At 40.2% G+C, this 26,258-nt stretch overlaps 1 protein-coding gene across 3 annotated transcripts; it reads left to right on the forward strand.

Moving 5' to 3' along the window:
* Positions 1-2,907: 2,907 nt before the first annotated feature.
* Positions 2,908-26,258, forward strand: plpp6 (phospholipid phosphatase 6). Of its 3 annotated transcripts, XR_007955953.1 has the most exons (3): positions 2,908-6,978; positions 13,272-13,412; positions 21,164-21,299. XR_007955953.1 is itself a non-coding variant. In XM_052010993.1 (2 exons), the coding sequence occupies exons 1-2, from the start codon at positions 6,489-6,491 to the stop codon at positions 22,981-22,983; spliced, it is 519 nt and encodes a 172-aa protein (XP_051866953.1). In that variant the 5' UTR covers positions 2,909-6,488; the 3' UTR covers positions 22,984-26,258. The 3 variants fall into 3 exon arrangements, 2 of the variants coding, with proteins under 2 accessions (XP_051866953.1, XP_051866951.1); XM_052010993.1 differs by lacking the exons at positions 13,272-13,412; positions 21,164-21,299 and adding an exon at positions 22,955-26,258 and having other exon boundaries at positions 2,909-6,978; XM_052010991.1 differs by lacking the exon at positions 13,272-13,412 and having other exon boundaries at positions 2,910-6,978; positions 21,164-26,258.

Below are 26,258 nucleotides of genomic sequence, written 5' to 3' on the forward strand. Positions count from 1 at the left end.
ACAGTCCTCTGAGTGAAGAAGTTCTTCCTCATCTGTCTTAAATGGGTACCTCCTTATTTTGAAAACATGTCCTTTGGTTCTGGACTCCCCATGAGAAGAAACATCCTCTCAACATTTATCCCATCTAGCTTCCTGGGAATCTTATATGTTTCAATAAAATTCTTCGCACTCTTCTAAACTCCAAAGAACAATGTCCCATCCTGTTTAACCTTTCTTGTGGTCAATCCCTCCATACCTGGAATCATCCTGGTGAAACTTCTCGGAACTGCCTCCGATGAAATAATAGCTTTCTGTAAACAGACGGACCAAAATTGTTCATGATAGTCTAGAAGTGGTCTACTAGTGCTTTGTGCAGTTCCAGTAAGTCTTGCCTACTTTTATACTCCAACTCCCTTGAAATATTCTATTAGGTTTCTCAATTACCTGTTGCAGTTGTGTGCTAAATTTCTCTGTCTCATTCGCAAGAGCTCCAAATCCCTTTGTGCTACAGCTTTCTGCATTTTTCTATATTTAAATAAACTCTGTTCTTCTGTTTTTTCCTTCTGCTACTATATATTCCGTGCCAGTACCTGCAATTGTAGCTTCAGTTTATTCAGTACTCGTATGTGTGGTTATAGTTACAATTTTCCCAATGATAAGACATATTGCAGTTCATTCAACACCAGCATGTGCGGTTATATTGCAGCAGATCATTCAATACCAATAACTGCAGCTCCTTTCCAGCAGGTTATTCAATGCCAGTGTATGGAATTGCTGCAGTTTATTCAATCAGTATACAAAAACATTGGAATTCATTCATTGCCAATGCATGCAGTTCTGCTGCTACAGTTCATTCAAAGTCATTATGGTCAGTGCAATGTCAGTATGTTCAGGTATTCCTGCAGTTCATCCATTGCTAGTATATGCAACTCTACTACTGGTATTCATTCATTACAATTATATGCAGCTTCAGTGCTGCAGTCAATATGCAGTTCAATTGATGCAATTCCAGTGCTGCTGCTCATTCAGTGCCAGTACTTACAGCTCCATCACCACAGTTCATCAAATCCTTGAAGCAGCAAAGCCACTCAACAGGTAACTTTCATGTAGGGCACAACTGTTCTAGGCAGACCCTGCCTCTGATGTCTCACATCATGGCCAGATTCCAAGATGCCTGAAGGCAGCAGTGAACTTTGTTGACCTCTTCTGCACCGATGGCACAGTGCAGCATATAGGCACGCTGCTGAATCTCTCCAAAAATTATTTGCTAATTAATTCCATGATCGCTAACAAACAGTTCCAAGTACACTTTTAAAGAGCAAATCAACCACTCACACACAATCAATAATGAGCTCCCGCAGGGATCAGTCCTGACACTGGCCCTATTCCACATAGATACTAGTGACCTCCCTCTCACAATGTCATGTCTTTTTTTTGATAACTAGTCCTTGGTGTGCCAGGCTGAAGAATGTCAAGCTATTGAAAAAAACACACAGGAGATGTTCATTCTCCAGAACTCTACTTCAGAAAATGGAGACTTCAACCTAACACTGACAAGGTTGTCATTTCAGCATTCAATCTGAACAACCTGAAAGCCATTTATGAACTTCATGTCCATAGAACATAGAACACTATAGCACAATGCAGGCCCTTCAATCCACAATGTTGTGCCATCATTTTATCCTGCTCTAAGATCTATCTAACCTTTCCCTCTCACATAGCCTCCCATTTCTCTATCATTCATGTGTCTAACTAAGAGTCTCTTCAATGTCCATAATGTATCTGCCCCCACGCACCCACCACTCTCTGTGTAAAGAACTTACCCCTGACAACCCCCTTATATCTTTCTCCAATCACCTTAAAATTATGTTCCCTCGTGTTAGCCATTGTCACCCTGGGAAAAATTCTCTGACTGTCCACTCGATCTATGCCTCTCATCATCTTGTACACCTCTATCAAGTCACCACTCATCCTCCTTCGCTCCAAAGAGGAAAGCCCTAGCTCACTCAACCTATCCTCATAAGACATGCTCTCCAATCCAGGCAACATCCTGGTAAACCTCCTCTGCACCCTTTCTAAAGCTTCTACATCCTTCCTATAATGAGGCAACTGAAGTGAACACAATACTCCAAGTGTGGTCTAACCAGAGTTCTATAGAGCTGCAACATCACCTTGCGGCTCTTGAACTCAATACCCCAACTAATTAATGAAGGCCAATGCACCATACGCCTTCTTAACAACCCTATCGACCTGCGCGGCAACCTTGAGGGATCGATGGATGTTGGATTATATAGATCTATGGATCTATGTCCATTTCTGTAGCTGGCCACTCTCTCACAATCCAGTACCCAACTACCTCGGCAATATCCTTGATCATACACTGAGCTACTGGCAACATCTCTGGGACATCAGAGCCAAGGTCAAGGGAAGAGTGCATTTTCTACAGGAACTGATGGATACCTCCTGGGGCAGTAGATCAAACATGCTATGCACTGTTTTCACTTATCCTGATCAATCCAACAGCAGAGGACTGCTGATCAATCTGGCACAGGAACCACCACACAAATGTATTAGATATCTATCTCCAGGATGACGTGAAGATCATCTCTAGAGCACTGTCGCTTCCCTGAGCCTCATGTACCTCGTTAAACCTCCTAAAACTCATATAGCAAAAAGGACCCTTAAAAAAAAACCTGCTGCTGTTCATCCAATGCCAATAAGTGCAGCTCCCCTTTGCTGCAAGTCATTCCATGACAGTGCATGCAGTTCTGATGTTGCAGTTTATTAAATTTCAATACGTGCACCTCTGTTGCACAATTCACACAACGTCATCTCATTCAGGCATTGCTTCAGTTCAGTTAATGCACAGCTATGTTGCTGCATTCATCTGATGCCTGTACATGCAGATGTTGCTGCAGTTCATGCAATATCAGTGCAGGACAGGCAAGCATTGCGGCAGTTCATTCAATGCCAATACAGGAGGTATTGCTTAAGTTCATTCAATGCCGGTTCATTCAATTCTGTTGCTGCAGCTCAAGGCTCATTCGGTGCCAATCCAGGGAGGCATTGCTGCTGTTCGTAATGGTATCAACACATACAGCTCTGTTGCTGCTGTTCATTCTCTGACTATGCCCAGCTCTGTTGCTGGAGCTCCTTCAATGTCAGGAGATGGAGGCATAACTATGGGTTACTCAATCACACTGCATATAGGTGTTGCTATAGTTCATGCAGTGCCAATGCACAACAAGCAGACATTGATGTGGTTCATTCAAAGGGAGTATAGGTAGGCATTGCTGCAGGTCATTCAACAGAAATGCAGTACAACCTTTATGCAATTCATTCAATGCCACTATGTGCAATGCTGTAGAGAATTCCAAAGACTCACTTCATTTTGGGTGAATAAATTTCCTTTCATCTCGGTTCTCAATAGCGGACACCCTATTTTGAGACTTCGACCTCTGGTTCTAGATACTCCGGCCAAGAGGAGCATTAGCCCTCACATCTACCCTGTGAAATCCAGTAAGAAATTTGTAAGTTTCTATGAGATCATCTCACATTGTTCTGAATATTGGTGTACATACACTCAATTAATTCAGCAAGACAGCTGCACTATTGTCATTTAATGAACTGCAGCAGCATTGCTCTGTTGCTGCAGTTCATCAAAGTCATGGGACGGAGGTGATACTAGTTTACTCAAGTGTTGCTGAAAATTGTGTAATGCCTGTATAGGGTGAGCAGGCATAGCTGCAGTGCATTCAATGTGAGTATAGATGCATTAGTGCTGTTAATTCAATGTAAAGTAGTTGCAACTGCAATTTATTCAATGGCATATGCAATGTAGTTGCAGTTTATTGAATGTGAACAATTTCAGTTTTGCTTGCAGTTTATTCAATGCCACTAAGAAATGAAGCGAGGAGAATTTTTTTTCACTCAGAAAAGAACATGGAACAGTACAGCACAGGAACAGGCCCTTCAGCCCACACTGAAGATGATACTGAATTAAACTAAAGCTCTTCTGCCTGTACAGGATCCGTATCCCTCCATTTCCTATATATTCATGTGTCTATCTAAACAGCCTCATAAACACCACTATTGTATCGTATTGGTGATTCTTTCAAATTCTCAACCCCAGAGGAAGCTCAGTTATTCAAAACTGAGACTGATACATTTTTGGTTAGCAGGGATATGGGGATAGGACAAGAAAATGTGGTTGAAGTGGAAGATCTGCCATGATCTTGTTAATGGTAGGGCAGGCTCGAGGGTGGCATGGCCTTCTCCTACTTCTATTTCTTATGTTCTTAAAACATGTTGCAGCTTATCCTACATCATTTGGTGCAGCTCTGTTGTTCAAGTTAATTCAAGGCACTCAGATGTTGCTGCAGTTCATTCAACGCTAGCACATCAACTGAGCATGTACACTCCAGAGTTCAAAATCCGACCTCATAGAAACTTACAAAATTCTTATGGGACTTCACAGGGTAGATGTGGGAATAAGGCTTCATTTGGCTGGAGTGTGGAGGATCGGGGTCACAGTCTCAAAATAAGGCACCAGCCACTCAGGATTGAAATGGGAGGAAATTTCTTCACATAAAGAGCAGTGGATCTTTGAAATTCTCTGCCCAAGAAGGTTGTGGAGGCTCATTCATTGAATATATTCAATACAGAGATCAATAAATTACAGTATAATTAGGGGCATCAAGATATATGGAGTTAGTGCAGGATATTGATGCTGCGGTAAAAGATTATTGGCCACTCCCCTTCGGATGATAAGCGGTAGAATGTAGGGGTAGTTGATGACAACATGGAGAGGTTACAGGGGAAAATTAGTAGGAGGAATGGAATTGCTCCGTGAGTTGGCATAGACGCTATGGGCCAAATGGCCTTCTTCTCTGTCATAAGTCATACGGAAATATTGAATTTGGCAGAGCAGGTGCGAGAGATTGATGCTCCTCTACCTTGTGGCATTGTGGATAGTGTAGAATTTTGCTAAAGGATGCAGCAGGATATAGATCAGTTATGGATATGGGCAGAGGAATGTCAGATGGAGTTCAATCTGGCCAAACATGAGGTGTTGCTCTTTGGGAGATCAAATGTAAAGGGACAGTACACAGTTAATGGCAGGACCAGTGTTGATGTACAGAGGGATCCAAGTCAGTAGCTCCCTGAAAGTGGCTCCATATGTTAATAGGGTGGTAAGGCATATGGCATGCTTGCCTTTATTAGTTGAGGCATTAAGTTCAAGAGGCAGGAAGTTATGTTGCCGCTTTATAAAATTCTGGTTAGGCTGCAGCTAGAGCGTTGCTTTCAATTCAGGTCGCACCATTATAGGAAGGATGTGGAGGTTTTGGAGAGGGTGCAGAAGAGGTTTACCAGGATCCTGCCTGGATTAGAGGGCATGTTGTATAAGAAGAGGTTGGACAAACTTTGGTTGTTTTCTTTGGAGTGGCAGAAGCTGAGGAGAGACCTGATGGAAGTTTATAAGATAATGAGAGGCATAGATAGACAGCTGGTACCTTTTTCACAGGGTCGAAATGTCCAGTACTGGAGGACATGCATTTAAAGTGAGAGGGGGTAAATTCACAGGAGATGTGCGGTGCAAGTTTTTTTTTACAGAGAGGCGTGCCTGGAATACGCTGCCAGGGGTGGTTGTGGAGGGAAATACAACAGAGGTGTTTAACATATTCTTAGATCAGTACATGAATGTGCAGAGAATGAAGGGATATGGACATTCTGTAGGCAGAAAGCATTAGTTTAGTTAGGCGTTCAATTTTAATTTGTTCAGCACCACATCGTGGGCCGAAGGGCCTGCTCCTGTGCTGTGCTGTTCTATATTCTACTTCTCAAATCCAAATCCTTTGCTGCCATTCATTCAGTGCCAAAACAGGTGGACATTGTTGCTGTGATAAGACTATTGAACAGTTCCTTTATACAGTGAGATGGACTATGACCTCACGATCTACCTTGTAGTGACCTTGCACCTTACTGCACTGCACGTTCTCTGTAGCTGTGACACTTTGTACTGTTATTGCTTTTTTTACCTGTACTACATCAATGCACTCTGTACTAACTCAATGTAACTGCACTGTGTAATGAATCGACCTGTACGATCGGTTTCTAAGACAAGCTTTTCACTGTACCTCGGTACAAGTGACAATAATAAACCAATACCAATAGATTTAACGCTGCAGGTGCCGTTCCGTTGTTGCAGAACGTTCAATGTCAGTGCATGCGGCTCTTGTCTCTGCAGTTTATTCAATGCCAACACAGCAGCCAGGCACTGTTGCAGCCCATTTGATGCCTGTGTCAGTGCGTACGGCTCCGAGGTTGCAGTACCTTCAATGTCAGTGCGGACGGGCGCGACTGCGAGCGTTGATTGACAGGTGACGCAGCGGCGCCGCCGCTGGTCCCGTCCCGTGGGGCGGTGCTGCTGGAAGATGGCGGCGTCGTGTCGCACCGGGGGAGCCGGACCTTGAGCCCCTGACACCAGACCCCAGCCGCCGATCGCGAAGATGCCGGCTCACTCTCCCAAGTCCAGGAGCCGCGAACGGGAGACGCGCAGCGGCGGGAGGCTGGAGTTCCTGGTGCAGAGCCGGCCGCCGGGCCTTCTGCAGAGACCGGGCTCGGAGCCGCCATCGCCACGGCACCGGGCGACGCAGCTGGAGGGCCACGGCCTGCGCCGGGACTCGGGCTCCTCCTCCTCCTCCTCCTGCCTCGCCGCGGCCGGCTGCTCACAGTCGCAGCTGCCCGAGGAAGACTGCATGAAGCTGAACCCGTCGCTGCTTGGTATCGCCCTGCGGTCATTGCTGGCCATTGACCTGTGGCTGTCCAAGCGCCTGGGCGTGTGCGCCACCGAGGACTCGCCTTGGGGCAGCGCCCGGCCTATCATGAAGCTGATCGAGGTGTCGGGCCACGGCATCCCCTGGATAGCGGGCACCTTGTACTGCCTGTGGAAGAGCGACAGCGCCGCCGGCCAGGAAGTGCTGCTCAACCTACTGTTGGGTAAGAGTCATTGAGCAATACAGCACAGAAACTGGCCCTTCGGCCCACGCTGTCCATCCTGACCATCGAGTGCCCAGTTATTTACCAATCCCATTTATCAAGATTTGGTCCTTGGACTCTATGATTTGGAGATTCAAGTGCTCGTCTAGATACTTTTTAAATGCTGTGAGAGTCTCTTCTTACACCACTCTCTTAGGTGGTACATTTGAAACTCCAATCACTCTGTGGGTGGAAAAAAATTTCACCTTCAGATCCCCTCTATGCCTCTTACGCTGAACTTTTGTTCTTTGGTTTACTATACCTCCACCATAGGGAAAAGTTCCTTACTATCCACCTTGTATATGTGTATATGCCCCTCAATTTATTATACCTCCATCAGGTATGCCCTCAGCCTTCTCTGCACCAGGGAAAACAAGCCGAATTTATACAATCTCTCCTCATAGTTGAAATGCTCCATCCCAGGCAATATCCTGATGATTGGCCTCTAACCTTTCCTGTGCAGTCACATCCTTCCTACAGTGTGGTAACCAGAACTGTACACAGTAGTGGCCTAACTAATGTTTTATAGTGTTGTTTCATAACCTCCCTGCTCTTATATCACTCTCCCAAGTCCAGGAGCCGCGAACGGGAGGCTGATATGATAAGGTCTTTCAAGAGACTGTTAGATAGGTACATGGAGCTGAGCAAAATAGAGGGCTATGGGTAAGCCTAGTAATTTCTAGGGTAGGGACATGTTCGACACAGCTTTGTGGGCCGAAGGGCCTGAATTGTGCTGTAATTGTTCTATGTTCTATGTTATATTCTATGCCTTGGCTAATGAAAGCAAGAATCTCTTATGCCTTCTTATCAATTTATCTACCCATGCTGCCACCTTCAGGGATCTTTGGATGTATGCCAGAGTCTCTCTGTTCCTCAGTACTCCCTAGGGCTCTACCATTGTTTATGTTCTAGCTTTATTAGTCATGACAAAATGTCTCTCCTCACATTTATCAAGACTAAATTCCATCTGCCCATCTTACCAACTCATTAACATCATCCTGTAGCTGAAGACTGCCCTTCTTACTATCAACAATGCCACCAATCTCCATGTCACCTACCAGTTTATTAAACATACTTCTCACATTCATATCCAAATAGTTAAATGTATCGGATAAAAAAAAAATAAGGGTCCAAGTACTAATCCTTGTGATACACCACTGGGTTACAGGCTTCCAGTCACAAAAGCAACCCTGCATCATCACCCCTTGTCTTCTATACCAAGCAAATTTTAGTTCCAATTTGCCTGCATCCCACAGGCTTTACATCAGTCCTCCAGTGTAGCATCCTGTCAAAGGCCTTACTGAAGTCCATGTGGACTACATCAATTCCATTGCCTTAATAAATACACTTTGTTACCTCAGAAAAATTCAGTCAAATTGGTCAGAGGGGATCTTCCCCAAAACAAACCAATAGTGGCTGTATAAAGCCATGCTAAATCCAAGCAAGAAGTGGAGTTTAAACAGTTTCATTCACATCCATCCTTACCCCATTCATTAGCAATGGGAAAGGGATCGTAACCAGAAGGAAGATGAGGTTTTGTTGATTGGAATTTGCAGTGATGTGGAATGTACTGCCTGAAGAAGTGTTAGATTTAGTGATATCAATCCCAGTAGCATTCAGTATGTGGACTAACTATAGGGGAAGGTGATTAATTGGAAAACTCTTTCAGTGCCACAAGTGGATTGAATTGGAAAACATTCAAAGGTATGGCATAATTCTTGGAGGCTGCAGTTTAATAAAAGATAAAACTTAAGGAATGGTTATCTCTCCCCTAATTGATAAAACTTTTTGAGGAGCTGACAGAGTCAGAAGGATGTTTACACAGATTTTAGTAGGCTCTTGACAGAGTCTTTATTGGCAAAATAATGAGAAGGGGAAAAGAGAAAGTGGAAGTAAAGTGGATTCAATATTGGAACGGTGACTGAGAGCAAATAGTAATGGTCAGAAAGTGCTTCAGTGTCTGGAAGAATGTTTACAGTGTGGTTCCAACAGGAGCAGTGCCTGTGCCCCAAGTGTTTTTGGATTATATTGATTATTTAGAAAAGTGGAAGCCTTCTGTGCCAATGATTCAAAAACAAGCTGTAAACAAGAGCACTATAGATGGTTGGAAGATGTCAGTGGATCAGTTTGGCAGAAAGGTGATAAATGGAATTCAGTCTGGAGTTGTTGGGTACTGCATTTAAGGAGGTCAAGCAAGGTAAAGGTATATATGATTAAAATGCTGATTTCTATTTCTCCACACAATTCAGAATCTTTTAGAGCGTATGTTCGTAAGTCCCAAATGATAGCAGAAGTGAAAGATGATGTGAATATGAAGGAGTACAGGATATTTGCCTTCATTGGCAGAGTATAGAATATATATGGTCATGCTCGAACTATTTAGTACTGTAATAAGGCCACAGTTAGAATGCTGCATTAACAAGAAAGATGTAATAACATTGAAGGGGTTGCAGAAGGTTTACAAGAATGATCTCAGAGCTGGTGTGGCTTAGTTATGAAGAAGGTTTAGCTAAACTTGGATTGATGGGAAATTTAATGAAATTATCATCCGGCTGAATAGGATGAACAGCAAGGATTTATTTCCCTTAATAAAAATGACTAACTCACAAGCATAGATTTACAGAAAAAAGTAGGTTTAACTTAACGCTGATGATATTGGAACAATATAGAGTTAGTTATCTCAAGTATTCACATTAGTCACAGCATACAAACCCAAAAATGCTCTATTCATCTCTAATGTTTTCTGTCTGTTTCTCAATCCCCAATCCATCCCCTGATACTATGTGCTCTAATTTTATTCAATAGCCTCTTGTGTGTGTGGCACCTTTTTGAAGGCCTTCTGAAAATCCAGAAACAGCACATCCATTGGTGTTATCCATCTTGTCTATTCTAGTTATAACCTGAAAAATCTTCTTTGGTCTCTCCATGTAACTGGTTCCATTCTAATAAATCTCCTCTGAACTCTTTCTAAGACCTTAACATCTTTCTTAAACTGCAAAATCGTAAGTTAATACTTGAATGGAGCCTAACCAGAAATTTATAAATGTTTAGCATAAGCTCTTCGCTTTTATCTGGTGCCTCCTTTTATGAGGTTGTATGTGTTTTAACAGTCTTAACAACTTATCTGGGCACTTTCAAAGATTTTTGGATGTTCACCCCTAGGTCTTTTTGTTCAGTCTTCCCTTTTAAAATTGTGACTTTCATTTTGTATTGCTTCTGCACAGAAAAAAAATAATCTGACAAGGCAGTTTTAATTGAGTTTTATGGAACCTTCCAAGCTTTACCTAGCAATTCCCAAAATCTGAAGTTTTTACTTGGACACACTGATACCTTTCAATATGAATTGCATACATCCACACAGCCCTGAGTTAGTGATGGTGAGACTGTGGGACAAGATGATCATACACTTGGATTGATTTCAAGAGGGGTAAAATTGAAGCACAGGTATGATAACTTTGGTTAGACCAGACTTGGAGTGCTATGACCTGTACTGGTCTCCAAAAGTAAAACTGATAATGGAATCACTGGTGAAGGTACTAAATGATTTACTTGATTCATCCTAGAAATGAGGTTAAATCAAATAAAGAAATATTAAATGGACTGGGGCTCTCCTCTCCTGGGGGAAAAAGATTGAGAGGTAATCTGGTAAAAGGTCTTTAGGATTATGAAACTGTTTGATAAGGTAGACTTAGAGAAGATGTTTCCATTTGTGGGGGAGATCTGTAATATAAATTAATCAATAAATACAGAAGATAATTTGAAAGAAATTCTACCTAGAGCTTTTTATAAAGTTGAAGTCTCACCTTCCTTTAAGGGTAAGTATGTGTGAATGAGAAAGAAATACAAGTTGAGGGGAGAAGAAAGGGCTCACATAGACCATAAACACAGTCGTGGACCTGTTGGACTGAATGATGTCTCTTTGCTGTAAAAATGATATAATTCATGTATTTCATCTGTACTTTCTACAGCTATACAGCTCTGCCCATGCCATTAAATACAACAAATGGGAGGACAATAGCTTCAAAGCAGATTAGACAAATTGAGTGAATAGGCAAATATATGGTAGATGCAAAAAAAAAGGTGGATAAATGTGAGGTCATCCACTTTAGTAGGAAAAACAAAAAGGGCAGAGTATTAAGTAGTGATCAATCCCTTTGTACATTAACATTTCCAAATTTAGCAGTCCTAATACTAAATTTTGCAGCAAAATTGCAGCAAACAGTTAAGAAGGCACATGATATGTAGGTCATTGCAAGAGGTTTTGAGTACAGAAGCAAGGATGTCTTACCAGAATTATACAGTGTCTTGGTGAGTATTATTGAATAATTTTGGTTTCCTTACTTAAGGAAGGATATACTTGCCATAGCGAGTGCAAAGGTTCACCAGACTAATTCCTGGGATGGCAGGACTGTTGTGTGAAGAGAGGTTGGTTGAATAGGCCTGTATTTTCTACCGTTAAGAAGAGAGGTGATCTAGATAAGATACCTTTATTAGTCGCATGTACATTGAAACACACAGTGAAATGCACCTTTGCGTAGAGTGTTCTGGGGGCAGACTGCAAGTGTCGCCACACTTCTGGTGCCAACATAGCATGCCCACAACTTCGTAACCTGTACGTCTTTGGAATGCGGGACGAAACCAGAGCACCCGGAGGAAACCCACGCAGACATGGGGAGAACGTACAAACTCCTTGCAGACAGCAGCCAGAATTGAACCTGGGTTGCTGGCGCTGTAATAGCATTACGCTATTACTACCGTGCCTTTGTGAGGTCCCACTGAGATTTGAACTTGGGTCGCTGGATTCAAAGTCCGGAGTGCTAACCATTACACCATGGGACCAAGTAAAATTATGAAACAGATATGGCAAGCAGGATGTTTCCCATGATCTTGGGGGTCACAGTCTCAAGATGTGAGATAAGACATTTAGGATTGACGTGAGGAGCAATTTTTTTGCTTGGGATGGTGAATCTATAGGATTATCTCTCACAGAACACTGTGGAGGCCAAGTTGCTGAAAGATAATAAAAAAGGAGACAATATAGTACTGGACACCAAAGGCATCAAAGGATTTGGGGACTGAGCAGGAATATGTTACTGAGATGGAGAATCAGCCATTAAGTCATACAGCACAGAACAGGCCCTTCAGCCCAACTGGTCCATGCCAACCAAGATTCCCATCTAAGCTTGTCCTATTTGCCTAAGTTTGGCCCATATCCCCCTAAACCTTTCCTATCCATATACCTGTCCAAGTACCTTTTAAATGTTTTTATTGTACCTGCTTCAACTACTTCCTCTGGCAGCTCATTCCATATACTGACCACCCTCTGGGTGGAAAAAGTTGCTCCTCAGGTTCCTATCAACTCTCTCCCCTCTAACCTTAAACCTATGTCCTCCAGATCTTGATTTCCCAACCCTGGGAAAAAGACTGTTCGCATTAACCCTATCTATGCCCCTCATGATCTTATACACCTCTGTAAGATCACCCCTCATTCACCTACGCTCCAATGAAAAAAGGCCCAACCTGCTCAACCTCTCTCCATAACTCAGTCCATCAAGTCTCAGCAACATCCCAGTAAATCTCCTCTGCACTCTTTCCAGCTTAACGGCATCTTTCCATCAGGAGGGTGACCAAAACTGAACACAGAATTCCAAATGCGGCCTCACCAACATCTTGTACAATTGCAACATCACATCCTAACTTCTATACTTAATGCCCTGACTGATGAAGGCCAGCATGCCAAAAGCCTTCTTCACCACCCTGTCTACCTGTGATGCCATTTTTGGGGAACCATGTACTCTTAGGGCCCCTGTTCTACAACACTCCCCAGGACCCTACTGTTTTGTGAAAGTCCTACTTTCATTTGTCTTCCCAAAATACATCAGCTCGTCATACTAAGTGCCAGAGTATGTTCAAAGTGCCAAATGACCTCTCTTTTTTAATGTTCTCTGTTTCTATCTTTCTGATTGTCGTTTTTTTCTTGAGTTTTATTCTTTAGATGTGATTTTCAACAAAAAGAGAATTTCAGTTTAAAGCCAGGTGCTGCAGGCATAGATAATATGTGGTGCTTGTTGCTGGATGAATACGGGCATCCAGATCAAATCCTACCATGGTAGTTTAAGAATCTAAAAATAAATTAATATTAGTTTTGAATATTAAAGTGAGCAAAAAGGTATTGGTTTGTCAGAAATACAACAGCTAGTTCACTAGAGAGGAAAGCTTGTCATCTTTAACTTCTCTAGTTTTTGTGATTTCAGTTCTACAGCCATGTACATGAAGACATGAAGCTTGCTGCCTCTGAAATGTCCTAGCAAACCTTCTCAGTTCAGGACAATTGGGCAATAGATGCAGCCTAGATAATGGTCCTCATTCCAGGAATTAATTTTGGAAAAGACTAGGTAAACCAGTTACGCAATGTCATCCATTTAGCTGATTAATCCTGCTTGTAGCATATGCTTATCTAACATTAAGCCATCCATATCTAAATATATATGCACTGTATAGTACAATTGGAAGTAGCTCATTAAAAGTTATAGTTCCTTTGGTCACTCCAAATGGACATCTGTTAATTCTAGAGCTAATGCATGCTGATAATCACTGACCTTCATTGATTTATGGGACCATAACCCAGTCTACTCTTAGCTGATTTCGTGAGGGTAAATTACCTCATTCTAGGCCATTAGCAGGATTATCCCCATTAATTTTGAGAACAGATGTTTTATCTAAATCTTTGTTTCACTTGGGAAAGGAAACTAGCCAATTTTATTGACCAGTCTGTTGATAGTCACTAACAGAGCAGAAATTAGCATCATAGCCCCTGGGAGTACATGGAAAGGAACAATAAAAGAATACTTTTTCTAACAGGAACCACCAAGGTTTAGGTCTGAAGTTTTTGTCTGGTAGTTAAAACTGAGGAGTTCTGATGAAAGATCTTTGACCTGAAGCATTAGTTCAGTTTCTTTTTCCACAGATGCTGCCAGACCTGCTGTGTGTTTCCAGTACTTTTTGTTTTTTTGTTTCAGATTTTCAGGATCTGCTGAATTTTAATTTTCATTTGAGTACTTATTATTAGTCTGAAATTAAATTCATTAACTTATCCTATGAAAGGACGAGAGTCTATGGTTTATTATTTTCCCCATGTTTTCAAGGAGAGAAGCAAGATTCTTCTGTGGGGAATCTATGTAATTTGGCTACTATTCCATGCAATAAAACATGAATAACTTACTATCTGGTTTGTCTAACTAAAAGTAACCTAAAGGAACAGTTCAGATTACAATAGTACCTTCTATTAAATCCTAGGATTAGAACACTGTATAAATTGGAACTTGGTTAGTATAGGCACACTAGAATGTAATATATTTTACCAGCTTGTAAGACTGACAAGCATATGCAGAATGCCAATATTTCTCCACACACTGCAGTGATTTTTCTTTCAGTTCCTTCTTTCCTATACCCTTTGAGAAAAATAATTGACACACTAGTTCAGGTTCCAAGTTGTTAATATGACCATGCATTTCATTGTAGTGGATATCAATGAGCATTTCAAACAAGTGAAACACATTTTGCTGTTCCTTTCACATCGAAAATGTTTATCATGGTATCATTTTATTCTCAATTTGATTTTGCCTGTAAAAAAATTATTGTGCATGGAAACAAATGTGATATTAATTGGAAGAGCAAGTTAGCCACATGGTAGTTCAGAATTCATGCTCTTGAGGCATTTTGTGTTCAAAATTTGAAAGTTGTCTTTGCTGATATTTGTTCATTCTTGGCCAAACACATGCAAGACATTCAATTTTCAGCATAGGAACTTATTTTGATTTCTGTTGTACATTTTTCCCTACCCAAGAACAGCTCCTGTGCTTGCATCTATCTTGCGTAAAAATGGAAGTTTTCTTCCCTGACCATCTGCCCGAAAAAGGCTGAGTACAGAAAAACAAATTCTTTTTCTTGGAAACGGAATTGTTTTTTTTAAAAAAGAGCTGCAGATGGGGAGTGAGAATGCCTAGCACACTAAGTCAGCATCTCTTTAATGACAAGCCTCAGGCATGCAGACTCTTCCTGCTTTCCCTTTGCCCACAGTTTGTGATAAACAGAATATTCTATGGATGTTGTGACCCAAGATAAAATAATTTTGCATTTGGGCTCCCTTTATTAGACGGACACAAATTCATTGCTTTTAAAAAATTAATCAATTTTTTTCATGGTATTTCATTATTCATTTATGGAAAGTGAATGCAGGTTCCAAGACCTGAACTTATCTATAGAGAAAGATGTGATCAGATCAATTAAATGTTAATTGTAAGGGAAGTTGGCATATTGGCACATCCTTGTAAATTTTTGGCTCTAGTTGAAAGAAGGTAACATGAAATGACTGCCCTTCTTGCTCTTTTTTCCCCCCCTAAAATGATCAATTAATATATTGTCATTATATGTTTAATTCTTGTTGAAAACTTTTCTTGTATTTTGGTTTTTTTTGTGGAAGTTTTCTAACATCAATTGAATATTCTATTTTGCACTTTCTGGTTAAGAGTCTCAGGCAGAATTCTTCAATATGATTTGTATAGGAGAAGCACAGTTGCTTCACTGTGTTCCTATATCACCTCCAACAGCCACTTCATTGTTCTGGTTCTTTAATTGCAGAACATTGCTATGCAGTTTCTCACAGAAATTATAGGCAAGCGTAAGGAATGATGAATCATGTTCATTCACCACCCACTCTATGAGCCATAGAGTTTCCTCCAACTTAAGATGGGCATTACCTTGGCAGATCAGCTGGTGTGTATGTAAAATATGACACACATCCTTTTCAGTCTGACAAGAGAGGTGTAGGTTTGAGCAGCTCTTTAATATCTAAAGTTGCACTTTGTAATCCTAATGCATGAAATGTGTTTAGTATGTTATTTTCTTACAACTGTACCACCACATCATAAATGATTTGGTCCATGCAGCTTTCATGTTTTCAGAATGCTTATTTCTGTGCATTAGTTGGTACAGACTCATCTCAACCCTGATAAACATTGAAAGGAAAGCAAATTTTGTGCATAGCTTGTGATAATTATAATTTTGTCCCTCTCAGAATGAAGACTTCATACTGATAGACTACCAGAGTTCGTTGCCTATCCATATATTAAGCCTTCATGCCTTCCTTGAATGGGTTCTAAAATAAATGGTTTAAAAATAGCTTTATTTAAAAATGAATGGGGATTGAGAATTCTGTACTCTGCATATTCATGAAATGGGGGGGTGTTGTCTGTGTTTGAGGAATAATTTAACATATGCATCTCCTTATGATGTGCAAGAGGCTAGCACCATCTATAGAGGGAAGTGGTGATTTAATTATAGTCTTTCTCACAAATGGAATCAAATCCTAGTCAAAATTGCTTGTGAAATTAGGCCATTCAGCCCATCGAATCTACTCCACCATTCGATCATGGCTGACTTATTTTTCCCTCTCAACCCCATTCTCCTGCCTTCTCCCCGTAACCTTTGACACCCTTTCTAATCAAGAACCTATCAACCTCTGCTTTAAGTATACCCAATGGCTTGGCCTCCACAGCCATCTGTGGCAATAAATTACACAGATTCACCACCCTCTGGCTAAAGAAATTCCTCCTCATCTCTGTTCTAAAGGGACATCCTTCTATTCTGAGGCTGTGTTCTCTGGTCCTAAACTCTCCCACTACTGGAAACATCCTCTCCACATCCACTCTATCCAGGCCTTTCAATATTCGGTAGCTTTCAATGAGATCCCTCCTCATCCTTCTAAACTCCAGTGAGTACAGGCACAGAGCCATCAAAAGCTCCTCGTATATTAACCCTTTCACACCTGGGATCATTCTCATAAACCTCCCCTAGACCCTCTCCAGTGCCAGCCTTCCTTAGATATGGGGCCCAATACTGCTCACAGTACTCCAAATGTGGTCTAACCAATGCCTTGTGAAGCCTCAGCATTACATCCTTGCCTTTATATTCCAGTCCTCATGAAATGAATGCAAACATTGCATTTCCCTTCCTTACTACTGACTCACCCTGCAAGTTAAGCTTTAGGGAATCCGGGACGAGGACTCCCAAGTCTCTCTGCACCTCCAATTTCTGAAATTGCTCCCTGTTTAGAAAATAGTCTACACCTTTATTTCTTCTACCAAAGTGCATGACCGTAAACTTCCCTACGCTGTATTCCATCTGCCACTTCTTTGCCCATTCTCCCAACCTGTCCAAGTCCTTCTGCAGACTCCCTGCTTCCTCAACACTACCTGCCCCTCCACTTATCTTTGTATCATCTGCAAACTTGGCCACAAAGGCATCAATTCTGTCATCCACATCATTAACAAATAACACGAAAAGTAGCAGACCAAACACCAACTCCTGGGGAACAACACTAGTCACTGGCAGCCAACCAGAAAAGGCCCCCTTTATTCCCATTCTTTGCCTTATGCCAGTCAGCCAATTTTCTATCCATGCTGGTACATTTCCTGTAATACCATGGGCTCCCATCTTGTTTAGCACCCTCATGTGCGGCACCTTGTCAAAGGCCTTCTGAAAATCAAGTAAACAACGTCCACCAACTCTCCTCTGTCTATCATGCCTGTTACTTCCTCAAAGTAGTTGAAGACTTTAGGAATTAATGTCCACCAAGCAGTTAGAATGGTAAAGAAATATTGCAGTTAAACGATATTGATACTGATATTTTTCATGTCATGACATCTCTCTTCTGGGTTTTACAGTGGCTTTGGGTTGCATTGGAGGGGTTGGTCTTGCAGTGATGAGTCGGCTGACTTGCTTGATTCAATCATGTTAGCCTTATTCACTATCAATATTGTCAGCTTCCTTTGGTACAGTGGTTGAAATTTACCCAGTAAGTTGTAGATCCCTTCAGCTCTGGTCAGCTTCTGCTTTTGAAAGTCTTGCTCCACAAACCGAGCATGACTCTTTATCTTATCACCCGAGGTTATGTATTTTACCGTCATTATACTAGCAGCATTTGATTTATTGGCAGCGACAGCTGGGAAATTTAAATCAATAATTTACATCATCTAATCTGGATTCATAATTATAAATTGATTATAAATCAATAGGAAGCTATCACATTTATTCTACTTAAATGACTTTTGACTATTTAACAGTTGCAGTAACTCTACTTCATTATTGTGATCTTTCGATTAGCAACTTTCACTCATCTCAGCACCTTGACCTCAATATGTTGGATTCAGCAATCTACATCCACCTTTACACCTCTGACTTTAAATCTAATTTATCTTTGCTCTCCAAGTACTTAAAGGTGTGGTTTTATTATATCCAGCGTGTAAGCACGGCTATATAATTTAGCCTTCCCTGTGTTATAGCTGCTGCTCAAGACTTGATATTTGTGCTTCTATTTCCCATTTTCCTTTTTTCCTGTTCCACCTGCATTGTGCCCCCTTTATTGTCTCCACCCTTGCATGTTCTTTAGTCCTAAACCTTAATCTTTCAGTGCTCATCTTTCTCTATGCCTTCCCAGGTTTGATTCCCTCTTGGATTATCCAATATTTTCCCCTCTGTATCTGTCTTGGCATTCTCTACAAAGCCTATCAGTGTACTCATTGTTGCCTTGTAGTGAGCAGCAACCTCAATTCCCACGTCATATTTTTCTACCTGTCTTTCATCTCCTTATTCTCATCTCCTTCATCCTATTCACTACTTTCCATTCTAACCCTTTGGATTCTACAGTATAACTCACTCTCACTGCCCCTCTGCATTCTGCTCTATAATGTATGACCTTGAATTTGATGGAGACATAGCTGGGGAGTGATAAAACCTTTCCCCTATTGTAACTTTGCTATCCAGGTGTGCCCTGCCCAAAACCTCTTAATCATACATTGGTAAGACCAATGTATGTTTCTCTATTCCCTTGGTAACTTCTCCCTCAAGCCTTGTTCCACTCCTCACTCCAATCATTCAATATTCATGTCCTTGATCATCTTTCTAAATATGATCAAGTTTCTTAAGTAGACAGCCTTTCAACTTCCCCTGACCCGTCCGTAACTCTCAGCTGATTAGCTTCACTCCAAGTACACTATCCTTTTGTCCCTAAATTACTCCTTGCATATAAACCCTCCTACCTGGACTTATGGCCTCACTATCAACCTTGCCTTTTAACATCACTCACGCATTTATCACCAAAAAGGGAATCGCAGATCAGCTTCCTGTTTCGTTCTTCATCCTCGTATCCCTTAATCTTCCCAATGCCACATATCCACCCTGGAAAAATCTCTCAATTATCTTACTTTTATAAAATTCCCCACTATTTTTGTGTCTAGCCCATTATTCATCATGCAGCTTCTGATCTGCTGAACCATTGTCTCTCTAGTAATTTTGATACCCCCGTCCATTTATTCTCTCACCTGAATGATTTTCATCCTCATCATCCTCTGTATTATACATCCTCATCAGCTCTCCTAAGAGTTCAATGAAGTAGGCTTGTACATCTTTGGCAGAATACTGGTTTCACCACACATCGCCAAATTTGGCTGCAATGCATTAAGGATTATCATGTTCTTTTTCAGTTAGTAGTGGATAATTATTCAAAGGTTAGCCAGGAATGCAAAGATGACACCCAGTTTCTTTCTGCCACAAACTAGTAAACTATCCTCTCCAATCTTCTCCAACAGGTACAAGGCGATGATGGACTTTTTTCATCAATTATGATAAAGATTATCTGTTTAGACACCTGTTACCATTTCCCTCCTTTTGCTTTGCCCAATGGCTCAAACCTCTCCAAATTTTCTTTGCTGCCCTATACCTAAAATTGCATTTATCTCTTTGTTCTATACCACCTAGTGCATTCTCTCCCCAAGCTCAAATTGCCCCCACTTCTTTTTTCACGTAACTCTATTATGATCCACTGTTGACCCTGACTTCCCCTCTCGTCTAATGTTACCGATATTGCTAATGGTTCCCTTTCTTAGATACCACTTTCCATACTGTTCTTCCATCCTGTATCTCCCTCCCCATGCCCCCCCCCCAAGTCAGCTTTCAAAATTTCTATAATTAATTCTCCCTTCAGAATAAAAGCATGCATGCCTCGCTGTCCTTGGAAGTTATTGCCTCTTTCTTTAGACCCCTTTTTCTTTTCATCAAAAGTTCCTGAATAAGGTTATTGCATCCTGAATCCTTCCAATCTACCTTCCAGCCACATTACTGCAACTAAACTAAAATAGCCTTTTTAAAGTCACAAAAGGTGCTCTTTGCAACCTTGGCTGTGGTAATCTGTCTGTCCTGAAACCCGTGACACAATTGACCATTTCATCCTCCAATATTTCTCTTTTATTATCCATTTGCTTTTGCTTGATACAATTTTTGTATTAGATTGTAGCCACGGAAATTAACTTATGATGATTCCCCTTCCCCGTTAGGTACTTTTTGTTTCCTTTTAAGTCCACTAAAGATCTGTCTTTGTTCCCCTCTTATTTGTCATTTACACATTAGATGCTTCTCTTCAGTGAAATCATCAGAAGATACATCATTATTTATGCTCATACTTTCAATTCTGGCTCACCAGCACTCCTCTGGACCACTCAAGTGTCTCAAATCACACATCCTTACCATCAGCCTTCCTCGGTTTATCTTCTGAAATCTGCATCCATATCTTACCCCGAGGTTTAAGTATTCCAATCAACTCTTGATTGGCATCTCATTTCCTTGCCCTACGTAATTGTACTTGTCCAAGTCTCTGCTGACTTCTACTTTTGCAATTTTCGGTGTTAAAGTCCTCATCCTTCTTTTCAAGACCTTTCACAGCCTCACCACTGACCACCACCTCCCATCTCCAGCTGTCTCTTCCAGCTCTTCAAACCTATTCTCTGCACTGCCTCAGTTGACCCTTTGTGCAGTCCTAATTGTCCCATTACTGATGAGCATGCTTTCTACTCCCTTGGACCCAGGTTCCATAATATCCTCTCTAAAACTTCACCTCTCTGCCTTTCATCCTTTATGATGCTCCTCAAAACGTACTTCCTCAACCAAGTCTTTGGTCATCTGTCCTAATCTGCTTCTGTGGTTCTGTCTCAAATCTGTTCACTGTTTCAGGGTGCTTTGTTACATTAGAAATGCTTTATTTGCACAAGCTGTTATTATGTATATAATAATAATAGTTTGTTTCCTTGTTTAGCTTTAATCTTAGACCTGGTCCTGGTTGGCATTGTCAAGTCATTGGTCCGCAGGCGTCGCCCCACACACAACAGGATGGACATGTTTGCTACATTTTCTGTGGATAGATACTCCTTCCCATCGGGACATGCAACCAGAGCAGCAATGGGAGGCCGATTCTTCCTTAATCACTTGGTTTTAGCTGTTCCACTGCGCATTTTGGTTGTGCTGTGGGTGTGCATTGTGGGACTCTCGAGAGTGATGCTGGGAAGGCACAACGTGACAGATGTTCTTTGTGGATTCATCATGGGGTATTTACAGTTTAGCCTGGTGGAGTATATGTGGTTGTCATCCAATAGCCTGCAGACCCTCCTGAGATTATGGGGACTCAAATAGTTATAGTAGTGCAAAATGTTTGATTTTTATGTATCCAACTTTACAAAGGTACTGTATTCTCAATAGCGTGGTAGGGTTGAAGTATGGTTACTTAATTTGCAGACATAGTAATCTTTCATTTAGGAGAACATCCTACTTCGGTCAACCTAGGTTAATGTACAAAATTGGTAAAACATATTTTGTTAAAAGATTATGATTTTCCACATTTCTTGTATATTATCTGTTAAGATATAAGAAGCCAAGTTAAAATTATGATTCCATTCTTCATCGGAATGCTGATACATCATCATATTACACATGAATGTTGGTTGGATACACTTTCCAAGCTTTTGCTTTGCAAGCTTCCGAAGTAATATTAGTGATATTACTACTAGGTCAGTGTTACATTACGCATTATGACCTTCCATGTTATAAATTTAAAGTAGTGATATATTTCAGGTTAAATTTTTTTTAATGGGAATTTTTTTTTCCAAGGCACCATGAGTAATCTGCTTAAATTAATTCCAATCCTGTTGCAAGAAACTCTGTCTACCTGACCTAAATTTTAGCCAGGTCCCAGAGGCAAAAGCAGTCTTCGCACATGGCTTTCTATGATTTCTATACTTAGGTTTCACATAAGTTTCTGGTTAACATGAAACCTAATCTGTAAATTATTTTTTCTAATTCAGAAATAACAAAAAGGTAAAATTCAATAAAATGCAAGCCTTTAACTGCCTTTCTAAATTAAATCATTTTCCATTGATATTTGTAATTCCTTTTCAGACTAAGTATGTGAAAAATATTGCCTTTTTAATTAAGGTTTAACCAAAGCGGGGAACCATTCGGTTGTCTGATTTTGTGTTGATGTCTGTTTTGGGTCTGTCAGAGATCTGAACCAACATTTTTTTCCACAGGACGTTGCTGTTATGTCTTGATCATATTTTTACTGCTTTTAATTTTTTTTCATGATAAACTCCTTTCTGTTTCTCTGTATGTATCTTCTGAATGACAATCCCAAAAAGTAAAATGGCTGTCCATCTTATGCTCATGCAATTTTTTTTTGTGGAACTTGGTTTTCTTTTTCAGATGATTTACTTCCTACTGTGATACCTTTTAAACTATTCCTGTCACTCTGGCTCTTCTTGCTTGTGTACTCCCATTCTCTTTATTTACCACTGCGTCCTTTTGTCTTTGTTCCATGTAAATGCATGTTTAAAGTATATCTTTACGTATCAGTTTCTCTTTTTCTCTCCCTCCTCTTCCACTCTGCCAACTTCTTACTCCTCTTTCTGATAGTCCTTTTCAAAGGTTTGGTGTGAGGTTTCTATGACTAGACAAACTACTGTTCCAGTTACTTCTCTCTCTCTCGCTCTCTCGTGCCCATTCACATCCCATCCCTTCTTACATATATATTCACTTTACTGTGTTGTCCTTGCAGCAGCTGTCAGGGAATGCTACGGTAGATGAGGTTGCTGCAGCCAACTCTACAATGTTTGAGCAGATTACTAAGAAAATGGACTTCATTCATATCGGGACCTCTGTAAAGTCTTGCCCCTTAGTGGGCCACCACTTTTGAAAACAGAAAACCCAGTAAATACTACTTTGAATCACGGGGATTTTCTCATCTGATTGCGAGAGATTGATTTCAGTGATTAGCAACTCAATTATTGTATAATTTAATTACAGAATCTTTTCCATAAATGGTCAAAGATGAACTATATGGGTCTTGTTCTGTTTTCCATATGCTACTTACACAGTTGTGCTCTGAGAGGAAAACCCACAATGTATCAGAATCGGTTTTTTTCCTTCCCTTCACCCTAAAATAAAGTTTACTGTCCAGGGAATAACTGTGGTGCATTGCCCAGCTATAGAGGGAAAAATCAGCAGTATAAGATAATAATTTCGTAAAAGTCAGTTGCCTTTCCCTTTTTGTTCCTGTCCCCACATCCATTAGCAAAAATAAATTATTTTGTGTGTATGAAGCCAACAATGATATGTATGTCTGTTCATTTTATTTGTATATTGCTTTTCTTCCTTATTCAATGAAATAATTGAGCCTCCATCCAGTGCCTTTATTCTTGGCAGCTACTGGCATATGTTATGAATGGGTAATGCTGAATTCTATCATTCCTATCAGGAGTTTAAAAAAATCCTATTAAAATGTCTGTTCCAAAACTGCTTCTGACCAAGTGGTTTCAAAACATATGGCACGAATGCAGTTACCAGGAGTTATTTCCCCAAGCAATATTTAGGTATGACTGTTGTGCAAAATATATCTGTCCTTGCAGAAACCTTTTAGTTAACTGTCAACTAGGAGCAGTTCCGACATTTGGTGACCAACTCTGACATTCGAGAACCTCAATGCGCCGTGTTAGTAGAAATTCAAGATCCAGCTCCTTCCTGTCAGCATGTACAATGTTAAATATTTGTTTAGCTGTGACAGTACTGATCTAGTATTTGTACAGCTGCTCTGTCTCTGTTGTTCCTTCTCTGCTGAATTACAATATAGAGTAAATTGAGTCTGCTTTATTACATAGCAGTTATACATATTTCTGCAAGACAAGCACAGCTAGTAATGAAACCCCGTAGCTCTTGTATGTCCATTAGATGAGGCAGCAGGCAAACTGATTTTCCCCCAAAATCACCAGCACAGCTTGCTGTGATCATAAATATTAGTTTATATTTTGAGGGGTTTACAAATTTCCCAGATTATACCAGGATGTGCCATGTAGTCTCAACAGATATCGAGGAAGTTGTTGCCTTCAAATCAGTGCACAGTATGTATTACAAAGAAAGCAAACTGTGGAGTTAAAATCTTTTTAATAACATACCAATTTAAACCTGTTCTGCTATATTATGTTTTTATATCCATATCTCGTTAAAAATATGGACTATACCAGCAGTATACAGATGCAGTTATGTTCCGTGTCAGCTGCTAGGGTTATGTTGCTTCCCACCTGAGTAGACTTGTTTTACACTCAACTGAAACACACCATTGATCGCATCATGTAGGAGACTAGCTTTTGAATATTTTAAAATGTTTTTATTTACAAGAGAAATGAAAATGTTATAATATGTTGGCATTGTTTTTTAATTATGATCTTCAGTATGGCAGCTAAAGTGTTCAAATAAACATTTAAATAATATGATTTATGAAGTGGACAACTGAGTAAAGAAGGTTCAGTTATGTATCTTGAATAAATCTTTGATCATCCATAAAGCTACACTGTTTTGAACCTAGTATTTGTGGTGTGTAGTTGTACTTGTGTCTGTTCTGAAATATAATCATATAACTAAAATATATTTGTGCTGTGTAATTTAGGAAGTAGAATGAAAGTTTTTTTGGAACACTTAATTACCATATTAAATGTTTATATTAAGAAAATAATGTTCTGTGAAAAGTTACACCTGTGTTGTAATGCAAGTTAGCTGAAGCTTACTAAACAAACTTTGTTTGTATTACTATTGCAAATCTCAGGATTAGTATTCCATTCAAGAGTCAACCCTCCTAACCCAACTGTTATTCAGCAATTCTTTTGCAGGCTCTATGACTGTATTTGCTGCTTTTCCAAAAATAAAGTGACGGAAACACAGCATTTCCTTTTTGAATTCTGACTGAGCCTGCCTTATTTACTCAGTGCCTGCAGAAATAGATTTGACTACTATATCTTCGCATCACAGTTTGGCCAAACTCCAAATAGCTTTGATTAGTCACAAGCTTGGAACATTTTAGACTCTGTGGACTGGCCAGTCACTTTTCCCTCAATGTCGGAAGAACTTCAAATATAATGATCAAAGTGTTAATAAATATCAGTGCTATAGTAACTCTATTGTACAAAAATGCATCATTTAATTTTTTGATGATAGTTAAATGCCCCACCTCACTGTATCTTGTCTTGCCTGCCCTATTTTTATTGTCCAATTTTTCAGTCACCTTTTGATTCTACTCTGAGCTTGCTTATTGATTTAAAATGCTTTCCTGTTTTCTTGGAAGTGGGAACCATATCAAATGAGTACTTGAAAGTCTAAAAGGGCTTCATAAAGCAGTTTCTCAACACATCATTGCTTTGGATCATTCCTAACTCGGGGGCTCATAATCCAAGTGTGATGCTTTATGAAGTTTTCTGGAGTGGTGGAAAAGGAGGTCAGTTTCCTGACTGGCATTAATTGAAAATCTTTTATGTATGATTAGAAAAAATCTTGAGTGATATTAACTGAGATCATGTTGGAAGAGGAATTTCTTTAATAAATCCAAAGTGATGTGAAATAATGCAATGCACTGAGCAAAGTATTTGTTAATATGCAATAGCAAAGGGGTCTGTCCACCTGCAAGTCTTTTCTGGCATTGTTCTGGATTTGGGAAGTACTTTTTTTGTAGACTACGACATCATAAGTGATCTGCCAAATAAATGTCTGCTAATTGGTACCTTGGATTGGCAATGTCTGTTATTCAGTAGATGCCAGTAGTCTGATAAATCACTTTCTTTTGTGATAAATTCAGAAGGATATTGGAAAGCACATTAAAAATTGATGAAAATAAACCAGGATTTTTTTTATATTTGCTTGTAATATTTTTTCCCAGTTCTTGTTAGTTAAAAATGATTCCTGATTTTGAGATGCCTCAAATTTATCTTCTAAAGTAATAGAGTACAATGTTATGGTAATCTGTGTTATTTTTAATTGTTGGTCGTTCTTGCGACTGTGTAAATGTATCTAAATATTCCTAAATTATTTTCCACAAT

Source organism: Pristis pectinata, chromosome 3, assembly GCF_009764475.1.
Source record: "Pristis pectinata isolate sPriPec2 chromosome 3, sPriPec2.1.pri, whole genome shotgun sequence".
Classification (NCBI taxonomy): domain Eukaryota; kingdom Metazoa; phylum Chordata; class Chondrichthyes; order Rhinopristiformes; family Pristidae; genus Pristis; species Pristis pectinata.